This window comes from Zootermopsis nevadensis, unplaced genomic scaffold (assembly GCF_977971745.1).
Source record: "Zootermopsis nevadensis isolate Lab colony 2312 unplaced genomic scaffold, Znev_1.0 Znev_ptg000025l, whole genome shotgun sequence".
NCBI classification, from domain to species: domain Eukaryota; kingdom Metazoa; phylum Arthropoda; class Insecta; order Blattodea; family Termopsidae; genus Zootermopsis; species Zootermopsis nevadensis.
The window spans coordinates 9,071,030-9,090,280 of NW_028259157.1; the positions used below are offsets into that span (position 1 = coordinate 9,071,030).

At 34.8% G+C, this 19,251-nt stretch overlaps 3 protein-coding genes across 9 annotated transcripts; 1 reads left to right on the top strand and 2 right to left on the bottom strand.

The window, feature by feature from the left end:
• Window positions 1-899: 899 nt before the first annotated feature.
• Window positions 900-6,643, bottom strand: LOC110832570 (uncharacterized). Of its 6 annotated transcripts, none has more exons than XM_022069688.2 (6): window positions 5,987-6,643; window positions 5,484-5,673; window positions 4,593-4,725; window positions 4,131-4,247; window positions 3,074-3,210; window positions 900-2,611 (listed from the first exon to the last, which is right to left on the bottom strand). In XM_022069688.2, exons 3-6 carry the CDS (start codon window positions 4,692-4,694, stop codon window positions 1,726-1,728), a joined length of 1,242 nt encoding a protein of 413 aa, XP_021925380.1. In that variant the 5' UTR covers window positions 4,695-4,725; window positions 5,484-5,673; window positions 5,987-6,643; the 3' UTR covers window positions 900-1,725. The 6 variants fall into 6 exon arrangements, with proteins under 6 accessions (XP_021925380.1, XP_021925381.1, XP_087212187.1 ...); XM_022069689.2 differs by having other exon boundaries at window positions 5,480-5,673; XM_087356061.1 differs by lacking the exon at window positions 5,987-6,643 and adding an exon at window positions 5,827-5,980.
• A 2,692-nt stretch (window positions 6,644-9,335) lies between these two features.
• Window positions 9,336-14,061, bottom strand: LOC147872641 (uncharacterized). 2 transcript variants are annotated; one of them, XM_022069692.2, is made up of 4 exons: window positions 13,952-14,061; window positions 11,443-11,585; window positions 10,647-10,799; window positions 9,336-10,304 (listed from the first exon to the last, which is right to left on the bottom strand). In XM_022069692.2, the coding sequence occupies exons 1-4, from the start codon at window positions 14,043-14,045 to the stop codon at window positions 9,639-9,641; spliced, it is 1,056 nt and encodes a 351-aa protein (XP_021925384.1). In that variant the 5' UTR covers window positions 14,046-14,061; the 3' UTR covers window positions 9,336-9,638. The 2 variants fall into 2 exon arrangements, with proteins under 2 accessions (XP_021925384.1, XP_021925385.1); XM_022069693.2 differs by lacking the exon at window positions 13,952-14,061 and adding an exon at window positions 13,740-13,853.
• Window positions 13,754-19,236, top strand: LOC110832560 (uncharacterized). The gene is made up of 7 exons (XM_087356081.1): window positions 13,754-13,894; window positions 14,374-14,523; window positions 14,824-14,945; window positions 15,158-15,330; window positions 15,915-16,024; window positions 16,518-16,580; window positions 17,800-19,236. Exons 2-7 carry the CDS (start codon window positions 14,419-14,421, stop codon window positions 18,769-18,771), a joined length of 1,545 nt encoding a protein of 514 aa, XP_087212207.1. The 5' UTR covers window positions 13,754-13,894; window positions 14,374-14,418; the 3' UTR covers window positions 18,772-19,236.
• The last annotated feature ends 15 nt before the right edge of the window (window positions 19,237-19,251 follow it).

Below are 19,251 nucleotides of genomic sequence, written 5' to 3' on the forward strand. Positions count from 1 at the left end.
CATACTGTCCTTATATTACTATAATTCCTGGTTCAATTCTGTCTTTCCATCATTAAAATAAATGTTAATCAAACTGGGAGAAAAATTTGAACCTTGTCTTATGCCTTCATTTATTATAATTTTCTGTATGAGTCCTTTATATAAATGCAATACAATTGATATACCTTGGTAAAGGATGTGTGTATTAAGAAACAATAAGTCACCTTTGCTTCATCATTATTCCTCCATATTTAAATAATTATAAATTTAAATGCTCAGAGTTATTTCTGTTCCTAAATTTTTTAACATCTTTTGCATATCTTAAGTGGGTATATGATTACTTCATTTTCCTCAGTACTTACGTAGATGGAATGAGTGATTGGCATGATTTATCATTGATTAACTTCTCTAAAGTATGTGACATTGTTTTCTAGAGTATAGTTTTAAGCCGTACTTCATACAAGTGCTCTGGAGTAATGAGGCACAATTATCACTGTTGGTCACATGAAAACTTGCACATCACATGAAATACATCAAGTCAGGTACAATGGTCCATAAATGTTTAGGAAGTCATGTTATGTCAAAAGATACTATCACTGGGCCATACCTCCTCCTAGAATGTGGTCTATCCCACTTTGTGTTTATCTCAGCTGCTAGAGGATATGTGCTTGGATACAAGACAGAACATAATAACAGCATCGTGTTCATGAATTTTTGAAGTCTGCATTTCCAGGGAAGTTTATCAGACATGATGGAGTGATACCTTGGCCTTTGGTCCCCAGATCTCAACCCCATTGACTACTTATTTTCATGGGATCATTTAAGGAAAATATCTATCATATCCATTGGTGGTGTGAACATTTAAACACCTGTGCTTAATGAAATGGTAATCATTGGCAGACAAATAATTACAATACACAGAATGTGAAGTCATGCTTTTATTTGGGTTTGTACTGTACAGTATGTGATTCCCAGTTGTACTTTTTTGCAAGTGTAAGGTTTTGTTACATAGCAACCATGTTTATACTGTGTGTGTAAACTGAAACGCTGCCTTAAAATCTATAAAGGTGGATGAAGAAGCAATTGTTTCTATTGCTGTATGATTTATAATTCCACCCAGTTACAGCACTGTATAGTTCTAAACTTGTAAGCTTCTTATTGAAATACATGTGATGACTCTCACATGTACGTACTTTGTTTTGAATTTTAATACAACAAACACATCACTTATAACTTACCCTCAGTCATTCAGTTGAAAATCTAAAACTTTAGTTGTATGCTGCTATGTGATGTTACATCTTCGCCTCTTCACTCGGCAATACAGAATCAGTGGGATTTCTTATGTCATGCAATGTTGCTGCATTTCTAACTTTACAGGGATTTTACTTGGAAAGTAGGTGTCAGATGAAATTTCAGAAATTACAGAGGTGCTGGTTTCAATTCCTGTACATCCTAATTCAGTATTTCCAGCCTAATAGTAGTTAAAAGTTTAATGAACATGTTCCAGTTGATGTTTAAGTAGACAAAGCAGACTGATAAGTGTAATGAAAACCAGGAAAGAGAATGGGAAAAGAATGTAGATTACACATATAACTTTTACAAAAAATTATAATGGATATATACATGCCATAGTATTAGCAATGCAGGCAACTGAGAATTACATGCAATATGAAACATTCAGGATGTCTAACAAAAAGCACAAAAAAGGATGTGTTTCATATTGTATTTGTATATTTAACAGAACAGTTATTTGGATTCAGTAACATGAGTGTGCGTATGTGAATGTAAATCACCCTGAGATGTAAATGTGTGTCCACAAAGGGAACATCTGTGTCCTTCTCTCAAATGATACCTAGCATGTTGAGCAAGGCTGTTTCTAAACTTGTAACTTTTGTGACATATAAAACAGAAATACTTTTCATTTGTATGCACAGGGATGTGATTCTCAAGTTGATATTTCCAAGTGAATGTCCGTTCACATGTAGAACACCTGTAAGGCTTGTCTCCAGTATGAATTCTTGTGTGCTGTTGTAAGTTGCTTTTATCATTAAATGATTTGCCACATATAGCGCAGTCATATGCTTTCACACCTGTATGAACAACACTATGTCTCTTCAGATGGTATTTTGAACTGAAACTTTTAGCACAAGACAGACACTGATATGGTTTCTCTCCAATATGAGAAAAAGTATGTTCATCCATGTCACTTTTATTCTTGAAATACATATTACAGACATAACATCGAAAACATGATTTGATTTTGTGTGCAGCTATGTGGTTTTCAAGTTGAGTTTTCCAAGTGAAAGACTTCTTACATTTTAAGCACTGGTATGGTTTCTCTCCAGTATGGACTCTAATATGCTTGTGTAAGTTACTCTTGTCATTGAATGATTTCCCACATACAGTACACTGGTAAGCACGCTCACCAGTATGTACAACACTATGACGCTTCAAGTGGTACTTTGAACTAAAGCACTTGACACAGGATGAACACTGGAAGGATTTATCACCAGTACTTGCACACACATGATCATTCAAATCTCTTCTTTTTGCAAAGAATATTCCACATATTGAACAGTGGTAACCTGTATTACACTCCTCAGTTTCTGAGGGTGGTTTCTCTGTTACTTCACTGCAATAAGAAAGATCATTATACATCACATTTCAATTTCTGATTAACGTTAACTGATCACCAGACAAATGATCTCACATCCTTTTGTTGGTGGTTTTTATCACTAGCCAAATTACTATACTTCACTAATGTGAAATTCCTCACAGTCTGCACAGAGTATTTTTGGGTCTTATTCAAAATTTTAGGAATCCATCCCATTTATAAATTATAAGTGGCAGTTCTTTGAATATCTAATTACCTCCCAGGGTTAGTCTTCTCTGAATAGTAGATATTTAATCAGTTGTGTAAGACATTCCCTGTATTATGGAATCTAAACTTTAGAACAGCCACCACAAAAGTTAACTAATGGATGAAGGATTCTCTTCTCTGAGAACACATGCGATTGATCAGTGTTCATTAGAACCACGATGAGCCCCTTGGATAAAATCTGTGATGTTGATTATGAATAAAGATACCACTAACCTGACTTCCCCAGAGTCAGAGTCAGTTTCTTCAGAGTCTTCTTCATCCTTAAATTCTTCTTTTATAGTTGCTAGAGTCTCTGGAGAGACTTTACACTTATTACTTGACACGGGTGAAGATTTTGATTTATTTATTACCTGTGGAGAAAGAAAACATGCTTACCTAACATAGGAGACATATTCCAAGTGGAACCTATTTCTCAAAACATACATACGTATTATAAATTTAAAGTAATTTCATCATAAATTCTATCACAAAAATTTACTTACTGTGTAATCATGGATTTAAAAACAAAACTCAAAGTAAATTAACCTGTAATTTAATAGTGGTGATGACATTTCAGACACATACAGCAAATAAACAACATACAATAGCATCTTAAATTATCAGTCTAGTCTTTATCTATAATATTTCCTAAAGAAACATGTGACATGGACATATAATTTTTATTTTCATGCATTCTTTGTAGAAAGTGAAGACACGAGGAAAGACAGTTATATTTGTGACTGGGGTATACATGGAAAATTGTTTATTGAATTCACTTTTGATTGGTACCAGACTGAAATAAGCATCAATTTATATGAATGTCAAATTAAAGTTTTATAATTTTCTGAAAATGGTACAAGTTAAAAGTCTGTACATTTCATAAAATATAGATTTGATTTGAGCTGTATAACTTTTATTTTTGAATGTTTCTAGTATGGATATTAAAAAATTAGTACACATAATTTATGGCTATATGTAGTGTGAATAGCTTTTCAACAGTGTTGGTCAATGTAAGCACAGATAGTTAACATTTTTATAGCCACTCAGCAGTCAGATTAGACTAATATTATTGTAGAATGAAGATCCCTTTTCAGTTGTTCTACAATGCCAATTCTATACAAATCTATAGTTAACTTTAATGTGTCATTAAGATTGAACACAAACATATCATGGCTTGTGTGCCATATAGGTTATGAAGAAGACATTCTTGTTACAAGTTACTGTTAGTGAAGTAAACAATTAAAGACAGTATATTAAACATATTAGCTATTTCTAGTCATAACATTGAAACCTCAGTAGGTTCTTCTATTCCTGATGTATCTATTGTCTTAACACCTGCAGTACGCGAAAGTTCCTGATCAGTGTTACTCTGTGTTTCTTCTTTGAGTGCAGGACTTTCCTTATTGGGCTGGAAAGAGATAAAAATAGTCATGGATATATTTACTTCAATTAAGATATAAGAAGTGGCTAAATACTATCTCAGTCATGAAAATAACAGTTCATGTGTTATTAGTAAATGTGACTGAGATAATCAGGAAGCACAATCAACAACACATATTCTAGTCATTCAACCTGTGTATGAAGGAATAAATTTGAAGGGTTGTAGTAACATTCATGAAAAGAGTAACTTACATCTTACTGAATCATATTTTAACTAGGCTACTGAACATACAAGAAATGGTATGCTTGTAGGAAATTCATAAATTCTGCAGTAGTGATTTTTCATTTAAATGGCTGCTAAGACATTTATTACCACTGAAACAAATTGATGTGCATGCTCCTCAGATTCATGTTCCAGAGGTTCACTCTTCACCAGAACAATCACTGGATGTGGAATTACATCATCATCATCCATTTTCGTAATATCACAATATCATGTACTGAACCTGGAACATAAGACATAATATGTAGTTTCTTACATTCCTTCAGATTTTAGGCATTGAACTGGGTGGTACAAGTAAAATTACCCCTTTACCTAATACCCTCAAAGAATTATAATACATTCTTTGACCTTGGGATCAGAACCCAAACATTACTAACAAATCTGTCTGAATTATCTGAAAAAGTGAGTGTTCACTTGTTTTATGTAATGCTTTGAAATACTTCACAAGGCAAGATGAATTTTTCAAAACATATGCTATCCTATCAGTCACTGTCTTACATATAGTACATTGTGTGACCAACCAACCTCCACAAAAATATGACCTTATAATAATTTAAAAGAAACTACACAGAGGCCTTAACACTATCTTATGCTTGGTATGACTTAGAATGAAAACAAAATTTAACATGTAGTTCAGCTGTCACTCTATAATATGCCATACATGAAATGTAATTTATGATACCAAAATGAATAATTCATACAAATTATGAGTAATATACTTAAAATGTAAGATTTGAGGTTTTCACAGCAGTGAGTATAAAGATTTCTGTCTTCTGGGTTGTTGCACTGTGTAGTCTGGTCGATGTTTACCAACGTTTCAGAGGTCATACTGCCTCCGTCATCAGGGCAATGATGATGGAGGCAGTATGACCTCTGCAATGTTGGTAAACATCTACCAGTCTGCACAGTGCAACAACCCAGAAGATAGAAATCTTTCAATATACTTATAGCCCATTCAGTGTCTAGTAGAAATTTACCAACATTTCAGAGGTACCCAGTGCCTTGATGATGGAGGCAGCAAGTATCTGTCGAACATCAGTACAGTTCCATCATCAGAACACAAGGCACTACAATTCAGAACAAAGCCATGTTCATACATGCTACTGTGCTGACCCATTTCATTTGAAATCAGCCGTCACTGGTTGCTTCACCATCAGTTTGGCCATTATTTCTGTAGATTCAGAACAGTGCCTTGCATCAGAGTACAGAATACAAAAATGTTTTATTTTTTCCCCAACTGTGGAGGTTGCCAAATGTACAGAAACAATCAAATATAGTGGCAAGTTTACTGTACTTCATAAACATTTTCTTGCATTGTTCCTACCTCTTCGCAAGAGATATTTTCAAACCCTTCTTAGTGTTGCAACACATTCCGCTACTTAAATATGAGGGACAGCACCTTATTGACCCAAACCATTCTAACCTTTCCAACCCGTCAACGGAACCGTGTAATCTGTGGAAATTATCACTCGTTCATTCCTTACCGCTCATATTGCCTTTATAAAAAGTAGTCAGGGGATATGACCTGGAGATAGACTGTCATTTCTGTACTGTACTAACGAAGAATCTCAATCATGGTAATCAGTTTCCATCACACTTTCGGTTTTTTACGTCCGACAGCTTGAATCTATTCGCTACACTTCTGCTTTATAACCTCAAGGTTCCAACATACGGATCACATACACCTATCGACATGTTGTAAATTCGTATATTAAAAATCACTTGCGGTCACATTCCGAAATTTAAGCGTTGTGGATACCAAATGAAACGGCGAGTTATCAAGTATACCGCATTCATTGATCAAGATTTCAGTGGTGCTAAGTGTGTAGGTTGCTTTGATAGGGTAATTATTACAGTGTACTGGTTTTAGGATGACACTGTTCCCAAGTACAGGGAAATATACCGGCACGTACGTAAGTTGCAAAATACTTATATGTGAGAAATTACTGCGGGACATATTTCCAAAATAAATATGCGTATAACAGTGTATGAATCACTGCATTGGGCATGTTTAATAATATTAGAGAGTATCTTGGGTCATAATATTAACCAGAAGCAATAAAGTGTTATATTTACGTTGATGTACACAAATATCCCGAAGTTACAGAAATTGTGATGGTAGTTGGGGAAGGGTATTGAAAAAAATCATGTATGTGTGACACTGGAAAAGTACTATATTCTAAGCCAGTAGTAACTTAGTGACATTTATTACTACATTATTTTCTTTTACCAGGAAGATGCTGATTTTACAGAAGATAAAGCAGATGTAGATGTGTCATCTTCCTTAAGGTCTGAGAATGAGAAGCTTACTACAAAAGAAGGAAGGTGCTTTGTAAAAATTATTACTTTTCTGCCCTAACATTAGTTGACATAAATTCTAAAGCCAAATCTGTTATTGTACTGCTTCCTTATACCTAGTCACCAATTCTTATGGGAATAAATAACTGCATGAAAGGTGGCATGATTTCATGCTACTGATTTTTAATGGGGGGTAAAACCAACATTATCTTCTAAGCAAAACCATCCCAGTGGCTTTATGTTATCTGTGGCTGTGTCAAATAATCACTCTTCTTCAGTAACTGAGTCTATGAGAGAAATGAGATACATGGTTTAAGGACCAAGATACTAATTTATTTTTGTATAAATAAGTAGTTTACTTTATGAAACAAAAACACTTCTGATGTATGTGTGTTTTTGCAAATAAAATATTTATTTACATTTGGATTTAAACATAGAAACAAAATCAGAATCTCAATGAGCAAGAGATCATGGGAGATATACCCCTGCTTCCCTGATACCTCTACCTTGCCAATACAGTACAAATAAAAGTGATAATATGGATGTTGATACTGATGACTCCATTTTGTTCTTTTACAAATGACTACTGTGTATGCTTTACAAAACAGTCATTACAAATTCTGTTAGGAATATAATCTGCATACTGCATATGTGATCTTCACATCAGTGTTAGTTTTCTACCCTACCAACTTTCCTGCTAGCAATTGTTGATATCTGAGGGAGGTATAGTCATTGCCTTCATTTTGCTGTGGAATGTAGTCACACATACAGTAGGGCACCGCTTATACGGCGGGTTAGGGACCAGACCCCCGCCGTAAAGCGAAAATCGCCGAAAAGCGGATCTTTGCCTTATTTCACTTGCAAATGCATATCAAAGCCTAATAAGATGTTACACTATCATATAGTAAGTGCACAATAGCGCTAGGCCTAAGAAAATGATATGAAAGTTAAATGAATATCAGTAATACACACATTGTCCTCAGCTTATAGTGATTGGTGAATATAAATTTGAAAATTGATATGCTTATAGTAGGAAGGATGAAGGAGATGGCGCATCTTCATCATCTGACTCTTCAACGAATCTTATTCGTTTTGGTGACGGTTCGGAAGCCATAGACATGCCTTGTTCACGAAGTTTAATCATCTCTAACTTGGCATTTAAAGAAAGAGGCTTACGACTCCTCTTTTTATCGCTACTACCCTTAGACGCCATTGTAATTACAATGTAGTAACACAAAAATATTATATAAATATACAGTTTGTAATAACTGAAAAATTGCCAGAAATACAGAGAGACACAGAGCGCACAAAAGCTGTAAACAGACTGAATCAGCGATGAGAAAATGGCGCCGGACGCACTTCTCTGACTCAGCTGTTGAGCGCCGTATTAGCGGATCGCCATAAAGCGGAGCGCCGAAAAGCGGGGCCCTACTGTATTAGAAAAGTCATTGACTTTAATTTGTTTCTCTTGTTTAAATTAGGCAGATACATTAATTTCATACTTAATAGGCATGTCATAACATTTGTAATTAATGAAAAGCACAGAAAAGCAGCATATGGACAATTATAAAGTGATTATGAATGTTTAAATTTATGATGCATGCTGTACAATTATGTCAGGTGTGGTTTCAGAAATACAGAGTTTTTTAGTACTTGATTTTTGTTACACAAAATTTATCCCTGGCAGAGAAATAGGAATGTTGTTGGGAATACCCCTTGGAAAGCAGCTGCATGGAAGACTCAGAACAAAATGGAATGAAAAAACTGAAGTGGCCCTTAGAAACATGTGTTATAAGTTTCATTAAAGTTGCTCCAGTGGCTGACTATGGTGTGGGCTTTGTTGAACATCTGGTTATGTTTTGAGAAAATTAATTTGTTAGTTATTTAACAACTTTATATTTAGTATTTTTGTTGTGACAGTCAGTGTATAGGAAACAACTAAAAAATTTCAGGTTGTTTTCAAGAGTTCAGATTTGTAAATTAAAATTGTAGTTACCTAAACAAACTGTAAAGTAAGGTACTTATCGGAACACATCGCTTCAAAAATACGGGTACTTGTTGGTTATTTTGACATATACTTGAAAGTTATTATATTGAAGTAACCTAACCTAACCTATTTTTAAAGCGATGTGTCCCGATAACCCACAAGTACCTAAAGTAACAGTTCTAACATATGATAAAAATAGAATGCTATATAATGAGTTTGGCTTTTCCATTGCATTAAGTTGATATTTCACTGCAGGAATGTGATTATGTTTACAAGTATGAAGGAAAATCTGAAGATATTAATATTATGGTGTTGAATTCAAGCCCAGACACAGAAGTGGATGAAACCATAACAGTAAACAACGATTTTGATATCAACACATTTCAGATAAGTCCAAGAGGAGACTTCCATCATGCAACAGACAAAATGGAACCACACCATGGAGTTAACTCACAACTTCCAAATCAAAAGGACAAACGTATAGGGAGGCTGAGAACCTGAGTGAATGGACAGTGTGAATATACCTATGGAAACAAGAAAGACACAGGCACAAGTAACAGGATTTATTTAAGTACTGTATAGAACAGACAAGAATGATTGCTAGTTACTCTTCATCCTCACAAGATGACACAAAGAGAATAAAGAACACAGATTACATTTGTTTTTGTTATGAAAGGTTATTTTATATGTTTCGATTAGTGATATTTATATATGCCATACATAGCATCTGTAACTATTCCCACAATTTCACATCAGATGCAAAGTACAACACAGAAATTATCGCTAGACATACTAATATTCATGCTATGTTTCTTTTATAATAAGAGACAATATATATAAATGTGCATGAGTTAAGAGTCCTCATTATAGTCTATTAAGAGATTTTGATTTTTCCTTGTGCAATGTAATATGGTGTCTGCCACATGCGTTTTCATGTAGCAAACCGATGCTTTGTTTCCTTTGTGCACTTGCAGATGTCTCTTCAGGTTGCCTTTGCGTGAAAATTCCATCAGACAAATGTTACAATGAAATGGTTTTTCACCAGTGTGCAATATACTGTGAGTTTTAAGATGGGCTTCTTGAGTGAAAGCCTTGTTACAAATATCACATGCATATCGTTTCTCTCCAGAATGAATGAGCAGATGCCTTGTCAAAGAACTCATATACCGGAATGAATGACCACAGTAAGCACACATATATGGCTTCTCCTTCATATGAGTTTCACTTCGATTGATGTGGGATTTGTAGTCTTTCATGTACTGAGGTGTGTGACACTGATTATCCAATGAAAGACTTGTGTTTCCTGTTTCCTCATATTCTGTCTCACAGTCAGATGAATGTTCTAGTTTAGTCTTAGGGACCAAAACACCATGAGTTTCTGTATTTTTAACGTCGCTTGATGAGTTGTTTACCCCTAAAGGTGCCAGTAAATGTACACCAACAGCACACTCAATGCCATCATGGTAACTGCTTGCAGCTATATTCATGGCAGTTGTATCTGCTGTAGCATCATCTTTCTTCATAAAAACAGAAATAATTATGTGTTAGTATTCAAGTGGGAATCTTCTAAATACATTTGAGGGTCTTGTGGCAGAAAGTAGGAAGATGGTTGTCTTGTGGGTTGGAATGCCTTGTAGTCTGATAGAAGTTTACCAACATTTCAGAGGTACTTGCTGTCTCTGTCATCAAGGTGACTGTTGGTAAACTACCAGACTACAAAGCATTACAACCTAGAAGATAGCCATCTTCACAGTTAAGTCATGTTAGCATGAAACCAAACAAGATAAATCTGTCCATTGCACTGAGATTGTTCTTGTCCTTTGCTTAATGTTAAAATTCAGTACTGGATGACACCATACCTTTGTGAGTGGTAGATATTCTTCCTGATTAGCATAGTATTTCTTCAGGGTCAAATTTGATTTTTCTACTTGCAGCTTGAAGTTGTAACAAATATTTACCAGGTTTTCACATTCCTCACACACAAATGCTGGAAGACCATCACCTGGCTGGATCTGAAAAACATTAACACAATACAAATACTGAAATAACATGTACAGCCATCTCACTCTTTCTTCCTTGCACTCACACGTACTCACCAACATGCACTTAGTCACACATTCCTTTTATTAAAATGCACATAAATTATTTTGAGATACTCTATATATTTTACACCACCACATCAGTTTGGGATTGTAATAGTAAAAAAATGAAAATGCAAAGAAAATCTGCTATTCAGATATCTCAGCATGTTAATTCAAGCAGAAATACTTTGGACTTGCATTTCAAAAGTATCAGTTAACGTGACTGAGGTTTTTTCAGAGTTCTCTCATGACAGGCTAGTACATTAGAATAAGCCATGAATGCTTACTTTCCAGTTGTTTCCTACATGATAACATTAACAACTGAAATCATGAATAATACATCAGATTCCCATTACAGGCACATTATATATTTGAAAGTACAGATCTGACAAAAACATATACAGGAGAGAATTAACTATATATACACATCTCTCCTCTGTCCATGTTTTCATTAACATTGACTTCAGAGTGAATATTGTCTTCCATAGAAATTTCTGAATTTCCAGTCTCACTCATTGCATGCCTTTTTATACTAGAACTTTACTAACACTTCATATATTTCCATAAAACTGACCTTAAGAACAGGTAAAAATGTTCTTATTCTTGTCAATAAACTACTCTCTTCCTTCAGTGTTGTTGATGGTTTCTTTATTTCCTCCAAACAAAGTCTGCAGATTTCACGCAAGTTCAAAGCCATGATCTGATAATGTTCAACAGCTGAAATCAAATTAATGTAATGAAAATTGCTTCACAATTACACAGCTCCCATCCATTCAACCTGCTACTGTTTACACTTGAAAGACTGGATTGGTTTAATCAGGCTTGGGTTAGGAACTGTGGGTTTCATAGAAAGCATAGAATTTCCTGGTTAGTGACTATTTGCAAGACTGTTCTATGGAGTTTGTCAGGTGCTCACTGTATTTCACTTGCCATTACTGAAAATGGAAAGAAAGTGCAGCATAGTATAAGGGATATCTTCTTATGCACTGTCAAATATATGCTTAAAATACTCTATCCATGTGCCAACTTTCTCTGTACAAAAAGAAACAATACTTTGCTTCCCTGTATTAAAATCTTGTACAAGCAGTGAATGGGCAGGAAAATAGTGTTGTACTGTACAATGTGCTTGTACATTGCAAGAGAGAGTTAATAAAGTCATGATTAGGTGTCAGACAAGACAGCCTTAAAATGTCAACTGTAGCTTGTATGACAGCATTCACCTACAAACAACAATAATTAGAATTCATTTAGAGAAAAGAGCACTGCAGCCATCAGATCCATATATTGTATGTCAGTTGGAACTGATATGTTTAGATACAGCCATGACCCCTTAAAAGTAAAGATTTTGCCAATACTGGCACAAAGTATACAGATGTCTGGCATCACTTGCCTGATAACAGTTTGACAGCCTGTAAAGGGTGAAACTGACTTTCCTTCAGTAGACTGAGATTTCAAGTTGTCATGTTAGTGAGTATGCAGAGGACTGTCCTTTAGAATGTTGCACCATGTAGTCTAAAGAAATTTACCAGAATTTCAGACATGCTTACTGCTTCCATCACCACTGCCTTCATGAAGGAAGCAGTAAACACCTATGAAACATCAGTGAGTTTCTAAAAGACTGCGTGGTGCAACATGCCAAAATCTTCTTCCTTCAGTGGAGCTCTAGATTCACTGCATTGCAACTGATATGTGAACTGATCAGAAAGAGATTTTTCATTGATGACATCAACTGCTGTTGTCTGCCACAGAAATTTATAATCAGGATCTGCAGATACAGAAATGGAAAAGAGACTAGGTGTTAAATTGGGAGTGGACTAGCCTGGAATGTGAACTCGCACATGGCAAAACTGGCTGTGTGTGAAATGTACTGTAAATTGTGTAAAGAAAATGTTTCCACATACTAAGGCCGGGCACAAACGGAGCCACTAGTGGCTAAACACGACCATTAGTGGCCGCCACTTGTGGATAAACAGTGGTCAGAGGCAGCCACAAGTAGCGAGACACAGCCACTACCGCAGCGAGTGGCCCAGTCGGGCCACTACGAACGTCGTGTCTGCACTGAGTCTATTAAAACTCCATACAAAATACAGTCTGCAGCTTGTGGTGGCTGTGGTTAGTGGCTCCATTTGTGCCCGGCCTAAATGACAAATGTGTGTGCATCCTCTGTGGAGATGAGTGTGACCAATATTGACACCAGTACCTCATGAACTGTAGCAAGAATACCAAATCACTAACAGGATTCTGCAAAGAGAATTGATGCACACTGTGCATGTTCCCCTTGTTACTAAGAATTCATGCACATGTTACTGGGTTGAGTTTGTCTACAATTTGTAACATGACATGACTACATTGCAAAATTATTTTACATATACCTATGTACACATTACACAATACACTTGCTCTTGAATCAATGAAAGAGGTTTTCTAAGAATGAAAGTCAAGTTCTTTTAATAGTCTACACAACACATGTTGAGTTCAAGACATTGTTCAAAACAAGATAAAGATTTTAACCTAAAAGACGTTAGAGTAACCTTACCCTAATGGCAATACAATTAAGTGAACTGTGCACTAGATATTTGTCTCATTTCACAAAGTTTTTCTTGTCTCGTGCCTATAACAAGTTAAATGTTTCGTCATAACCGATCGTATAAATCTTTGTTTATACAGAAGAGGAACACAAAACGCTTCTCGAACGCAGAAAACTCGATTCTACAACATAGTATGCCCTGACAATTCACCTTTTGTGAACAATGTTTGAAACGGACTAATTATTCACCGAGGAAACGTTGTATGTAAAAGAAGTCATTGTTTTAAACACTGTGTTATTGTTCAGGGATAGTTATTAACCCATTAAAGCACAGTGGTACCTACATTTGCCACATGTTTGACAATAACGGACTCTTTTCATTTTTCACATTGAATGTATTCCCGTGTTTTGTAGATTCTAAGAATTAAAAGCGATGATTTCCGTAGACAGCATTAACCAGTTGGTCTTTGGAATGGTGACACATTGTGTTTTCTTAGAGGTAAGATTTATTTTTAAACAATATTTAGAGATATTACGGATACGGTTCCATTCTTACTGGCATTTCCTTCGTAACGGTGTGTCAACGTGGTTTTAGCGATGTTTCGTTCATGTCTTCCGTCTTGTAATCTCCATCTGTTGACATGCTTCATTCATTTTTCTTTCGTATAATTATGGTTCTTATAAACGTGAAGTATTTTTCGTTGTGCATACACATTAAATCTCTCTATTCTACTGAATCTAATCCGTTAACTTTCAACTGAAAACTTATTGTATTGCCATATTTTATTGGAATTTTATTGTGTCTTGAGCCTCCAGAAATATGTTGTCTTTTTATCATAGTTGATTTTGTGGAGACCAGTGGAAAATATAGAAATCTCTTTTGAAATGTGGAGACTGGATGAGTAGATTTTATGAAGTAGTTGGTAGATTTTTCTTCAATTTATGGAACTCTGGCTGAAACACTTATTTCTGTTTCAGTACATTTGAAGAGTCAGAAGTACATCACAACTAAATGGTTGAATAATGGCATATATTGAAAAGGGCCAGAATTTTGTAGAAGTGACATTCACAACAAACATTAAGGAAGAGAATCCCATTGACATAACCAAAGACACTAGTGATGCTGTGGTATGTTCTGACCTTTACATTGCTTTATATTTAATATCACATGTAACATATCATCTCTTATCCAAAAAACTCGGTTTGGCCTATTTGATAGTGTTTAGCTGTTCTCAAGATGTGTGCAATAAATATGTATTTCTTTGTAGGTCCTAATACACAATTTAAAAAAAAATGGATACTGAACTGAGAGTACAAGTACACATGGCAGTAAAATTCAGAATAATTAAGTACAGTGAATTTTAGATATTTTATTCTTTCTCAATTGATTTCATTTTCATGTAAAATGAAGGTGCAGTTTATTTTCAGTGTGATTCATCACTTCCAGTCCCATGGGAAAACTTTGAATTTGTGTCTGTGAAGGAAGAAATTATTGATGAATTCCTGACAGATGAGCATTGCCTGCAGCAGAAACGTGCAGATAAATTAGAGTGAGTAAAATATGATTTATAAATTAACTTAGATTTGTAAAATGAGTTGTTCATCAGTCATTCAGATGATATGTACAGAGTTACAAGTAGTCCTTGGTTAATTTAAGGGACAGAGTAAAACATGTTGTTACCAAAACTGAGGTATAAAGACATATTTTTCTCATATTATATGTCCTTGTTCTAATTTATTCCTTTTATCTTGTTTGTTGCAGCATATGTATAGAAGAATGTACTATTTCTAGTGAGAATGACATTTTCTGTTCTCAACCATTTTCTCAAAATGAAGTTCAAGACACTCATAGAAAGTTTATTATCTCATCTGAGAAAGTGTCAGTGCTCATCACACAGAAAGAAGTTGAACAGAAGAGTTCAAACATCCATGTAAGTACTTAATATTTCTGAGGAATTTGTTTATTTAATGAGTATGCATCTATATAATAGAAAAGGGTAGGTTTGTGATAATTTTTAAAATTGCTATTTGCACTGTGGTTATAATCATTGTCATAGTAATGCTATTAAGGGATTTTGGGACTCATGGAATAATACTATTAATGACAGTGTATGTTTACTTCTTTTGACTCTCCTATTATTCCTGATGAGTAATTGTTTAGTTTTTTGTATTATATGGACTTGTAGGTAGATACCAACATTTCAGAGTAGCATGCTGCTTTCTTCTTCTGACCAGAAGACCAACATTTACATTGCTTTTTGAAAGTTTGTTCTTGCTATTCAGAATATCTTAAGTTGTGAATATAGTGATAGAGATTTGTGGGTACTCAGATGTATTTCTTAGATTCTAGTAAGGAGGATGTGAAACAAATCTTAAAAAATTAATATTTCTTGAATTAACTTACTGTAAATACCATTTCAGATGAAGTCATGTGATACTACATTTTGTTAGTTTTATATGATTTCAATAATTTGACAATGTTTTGTTTAAGTTAATGTTTTTATTTCATTCTTTTTTAGTTCATGGACCACATCTTCAGCACCAGACTCATTTTTATCTTCTATTTTCAATGCACATGTGTGTTCTTAATTTTATCAGCAGTTACTTAGTAGGAGGATGGTTCCTTATGGTATGTTTTTTTTCTCATTCATTTCAAATCTGAATTAATTAATGACTGTAAAGTGGGCTAATATAAATATGTTAGAATGTTACACAACATGGTTCATAGTGGTAACAAGCATGACTATATCCACAATTTATAATTTGTTTGGCAGCAGATGTGTTAGGATCTACATCTCCTTCGAGATAGAATGACAGAAATGTTTCATTTTTCATTGTTTACTCAGAGAAATTGAACCTGTTAATAATGACTTCTTGCACAATATTCTACAGATATAACTTTACACCTATTTACTAAATAACTTGAAGGAACAGAGTCCTTACTGAGAAACTGAAAGCCATTCAGTTAGTTAAGGAATTCTCTGTCTTTTATGGAACATAAGAACCTGCTACTGAATTACTAGTCCCCTGAGCACTTGCGCACACACACACACACAATATACACTCTTAATAATCTGATAAGGGTACTTCTAAGGAACTGAATACCAGTGTTTCCTCTCTAGCATACCGTAGTGAACACAGTACAGGCTGATCCTAAGGAAAATGTGACCTCAACAGACCCTTCAGTAAGTATTTTAAAATGAATCCACTGGTTTCTTAGAGGTACATTAAAATTGAAACGTAGGTAGAAACGTTTCTTTAAGTTGGAATGAACATACCAGTATCTCAACATTATATTTTACACTGCATACAGGTATAAATCATTCTTATTGCATTTTGTAAAATATGAATCGTAAGGAAAAATGTTTCAGATGTCATGAAATCTTTGGTTCATGTCATGTATGCATTGCACCATGTGCCCTGCCAGAAATTAAAACAGGAAATTTTGATTTATGCTTCAATAATGTAAAGGTTGTATTGCATTGATGCAAATTAAAATTAAATGTGATAATATTTACTGTGGAAGTCATTACCAAAATTGAATTAAAATCTGTCATATGCTTTTCCTGTTGAAATGTGAATGGATACATTCCCAGATGCTATCTCATTCTGTTCTTGTTAAGTTTGGATATAATCCATGTTCTGAGTAATGTTAACCCTGCAAGCTACCATTGTATGTTCTCATGTATCACCCATTTGGTTCCTTTACTTTCATCTTTCTTTTATTTCTGAAGGTTCATTTTACAACCTTCAAATCAAGCATAAGTAGGGCGAAAGTGGCATTGTCTGACCTTAATGTGATTTTTGGGTTAAATATAAATCTATAGACAAAAATATGCCATATTATAATAGTGGAAATATAAGAAAGCTTTTTGAAGAATGATTGCTACTTTATATTTCTGATGAATGTAAGATTGTTATTTTGTTGTATTTTAATTATATATTTAGTTTTCCTTTCTCATATATGCCACAAAGATGGGTAGGAGAACAAAAATCCCATCAGCATTCAGTGAATTTTCATTTAATATGATTGAGGGTGATGGGGACACAAATATATTTTCATACACAACTTTCTTTTGAAATGAGCTGGTGTAGCTCATTTAGTATAAGGACTGGCTATAGACTGGAAGACTGGGGTTTGTTTCCTGATGGTGGCAGAGGACTTTTCCTCCATCCTCTGCATTCAGACTGGTTCTGGGGCCCACCCAGTCTCCTATCCTGTGGGTACTTGGGTCCTATCACAGAGGTAAAGCACAGCAGGGGCATGACACTGACATACCTCCTCTTCCCCAAAGTGCCTGCATAGCATATAGTGGGACAACTTTTTTTTTCAGTGTTGAAATATAGTGTTGGTATTAATAATACTAATTATATGTCTAAACTATTTTATGTTATGCTTTTCAGATCAAATTCACTGCATCTCAAGTAAATTATTCTTTACATTGCAAAAATAAATACCATTCTCATGGATATATTAATACTTCCTCTGAAGATGGGTATGTCAGGCATGGTGAAGGAAGTGGTTTTGAAATTCAGGCAGATGCTCAGAAACAGATGTCTTTTATAAACAAAACATATGCTTATACTGAAAATGTTAACTACATCAAAAGTTACAGATGTCCAGTATGCTGTAAAACATTTGCATTACAGTCCAACATGAAGAAACATAAACAAGTACACAGTGGGGTGAAACCATACCATTGCTCTCAGTGCATGCAGTGTTTCACACGAAAGGCTGATTTGGAAAGACATAAGGGAGTGCATACTAATGACAGACCATATCATTGCACTGTGTGTAGGAAATCCTTCAAGTATAAATATGGCCTTTCAATGCATTTCAAATTGCATAAAGGAGAAGGTCACGACTGCCTTGTGTGCAAAAAATCATTCAGTACTCGACATATTTTAGAACGTCATAAGAAAACCCACGCAGAACAAAAGATTTTTCAGTGTTCGTTGTGTAAAGCTGTATTCAATGAAAGAAATTGCCTTACTAAACATTCAAGGATTCACACGAATGAACGCCCACGACCTTATGACTGTCATCTTTGTAAAAAGAAGTTTATCACTCGTCATGATTTGGAACGACATTGTAGAACTCATACTGGAGAAAAACCCTATCAGTGTGCAACATGTGAGAAAGCATTCAGTGATCGTGGTGATCTTACTAGGCATTTAGTTGTTCATTCAGGTGAGAAACGATACATATGCACAATTTGTAAAAAGGCCTTTACTATGCAAAGTTCATTAAAAACTCATGCCAGAGTTCATTCCGGTGATAAACCATACTCCTGTATAATATGTAAGAAGACATTCTCCCAGAAAGCAAATGTTGCAAGACACATGAAAACTCATGGGATTGGAAGTGTTCAGTAGATAGAAATATTTTTTTACAAAAGTTGAGAGTGGTTGTGTTTTGTATTTAACTATTCAGATTTGGTTTAAAACGTTTTTGTCTTTGGAAAATTTGGATTAGGCTTGCTGAAAATCCCTATCATGTGTCTAAGAGTCCAAGATGCATGAATACTGGTTACTCATATATCTTCTCCCTATTCAGGTTGGATGGATGTTTCAGATGTTAATTTAAAAAGAGGCAGAGATGGATACGAAACTTATAGATTAAATACTGTTTGTATGCTTTTATTATGTTCAAATTGTGCATGTTGCTGACACAAAAGCAACCTTAAAAATGGCACTTAACCCTAACCATATTGATTTGCTGTATGGTGCCAACATTGGTAAGAGTTGCTGATGCTGACATGTGCAGCATCTCAACTCATTCTTGCTCATATCCCTCTGCTGTCACTCAGAATAAAAGGCTATTTTCTTGCTCTTAGTGTATTCTTGTTTCAAAAC

Bases quoted from the DNA above. Each gene is read 5' to 3' on its own strand.
- LOC110832560 (XM_087356081.1), top strand. From the start codon at position 14,419: ATGGCATATATTGAAAAGGGCCAGAATTTTGTAGAAGTGACATTCACA. The intron at 14,946-15,157 runs GTGAGTAAAATA...TGTTTGTTGCAG, and splicing joins AAACGTGCAGATAAATTAGA to CATATGTATAGAAGAATGTA. The intron at 16,581-17,799 runs GTAAGTATTTTA...TATGCTTTTCAG, and splicing joins TGACCTCAACAGACCCTTCA to ATCAAATTCACTGCATCTCA.
- LOC147872641 (XM_022069692.2), bottom strand. From the start codon at position 14,045: ATGAAGCATGTCAACAGATGGAGATTACAAGACGGAAGACATGAACGA. The intron at 11,586-13,951 runs GTAAGAATGGAA...ATTTGATTTCAG, and splicing joins CCGTTACGAAGGAAATGCCA to CTGTTGAACATTATCAGATC. The intron at 10,305-10,646 runs GTATGGTGTCAT...GTTTTTATGAAG, and splicing joins AATATCTACCACTCACAAAG to AAAGATGATGCTACAGCAGA.
- LOC110832570 (XM_022069688.2), bottom strand. From the start codon at position 4,694: ATGGATGATGATGATGTAATTCCACATCCAGTGATTGTTCTGGTGAAG. The intron at 4,248-4,592 runs GTAATAAATGTC...ATCTCTTTCCAG, and splicing joins CACATCAATTTGTTTCAGTG to CCCAATAAGGAAAGTCCTGC. The intron at 3,211-4,130 runs GTTTCAATGTTA...CTTTCTCCACAG, and splicing joins GAATAGAAGAACCTACTGAG to GTAATAAATAAATCAAAATC.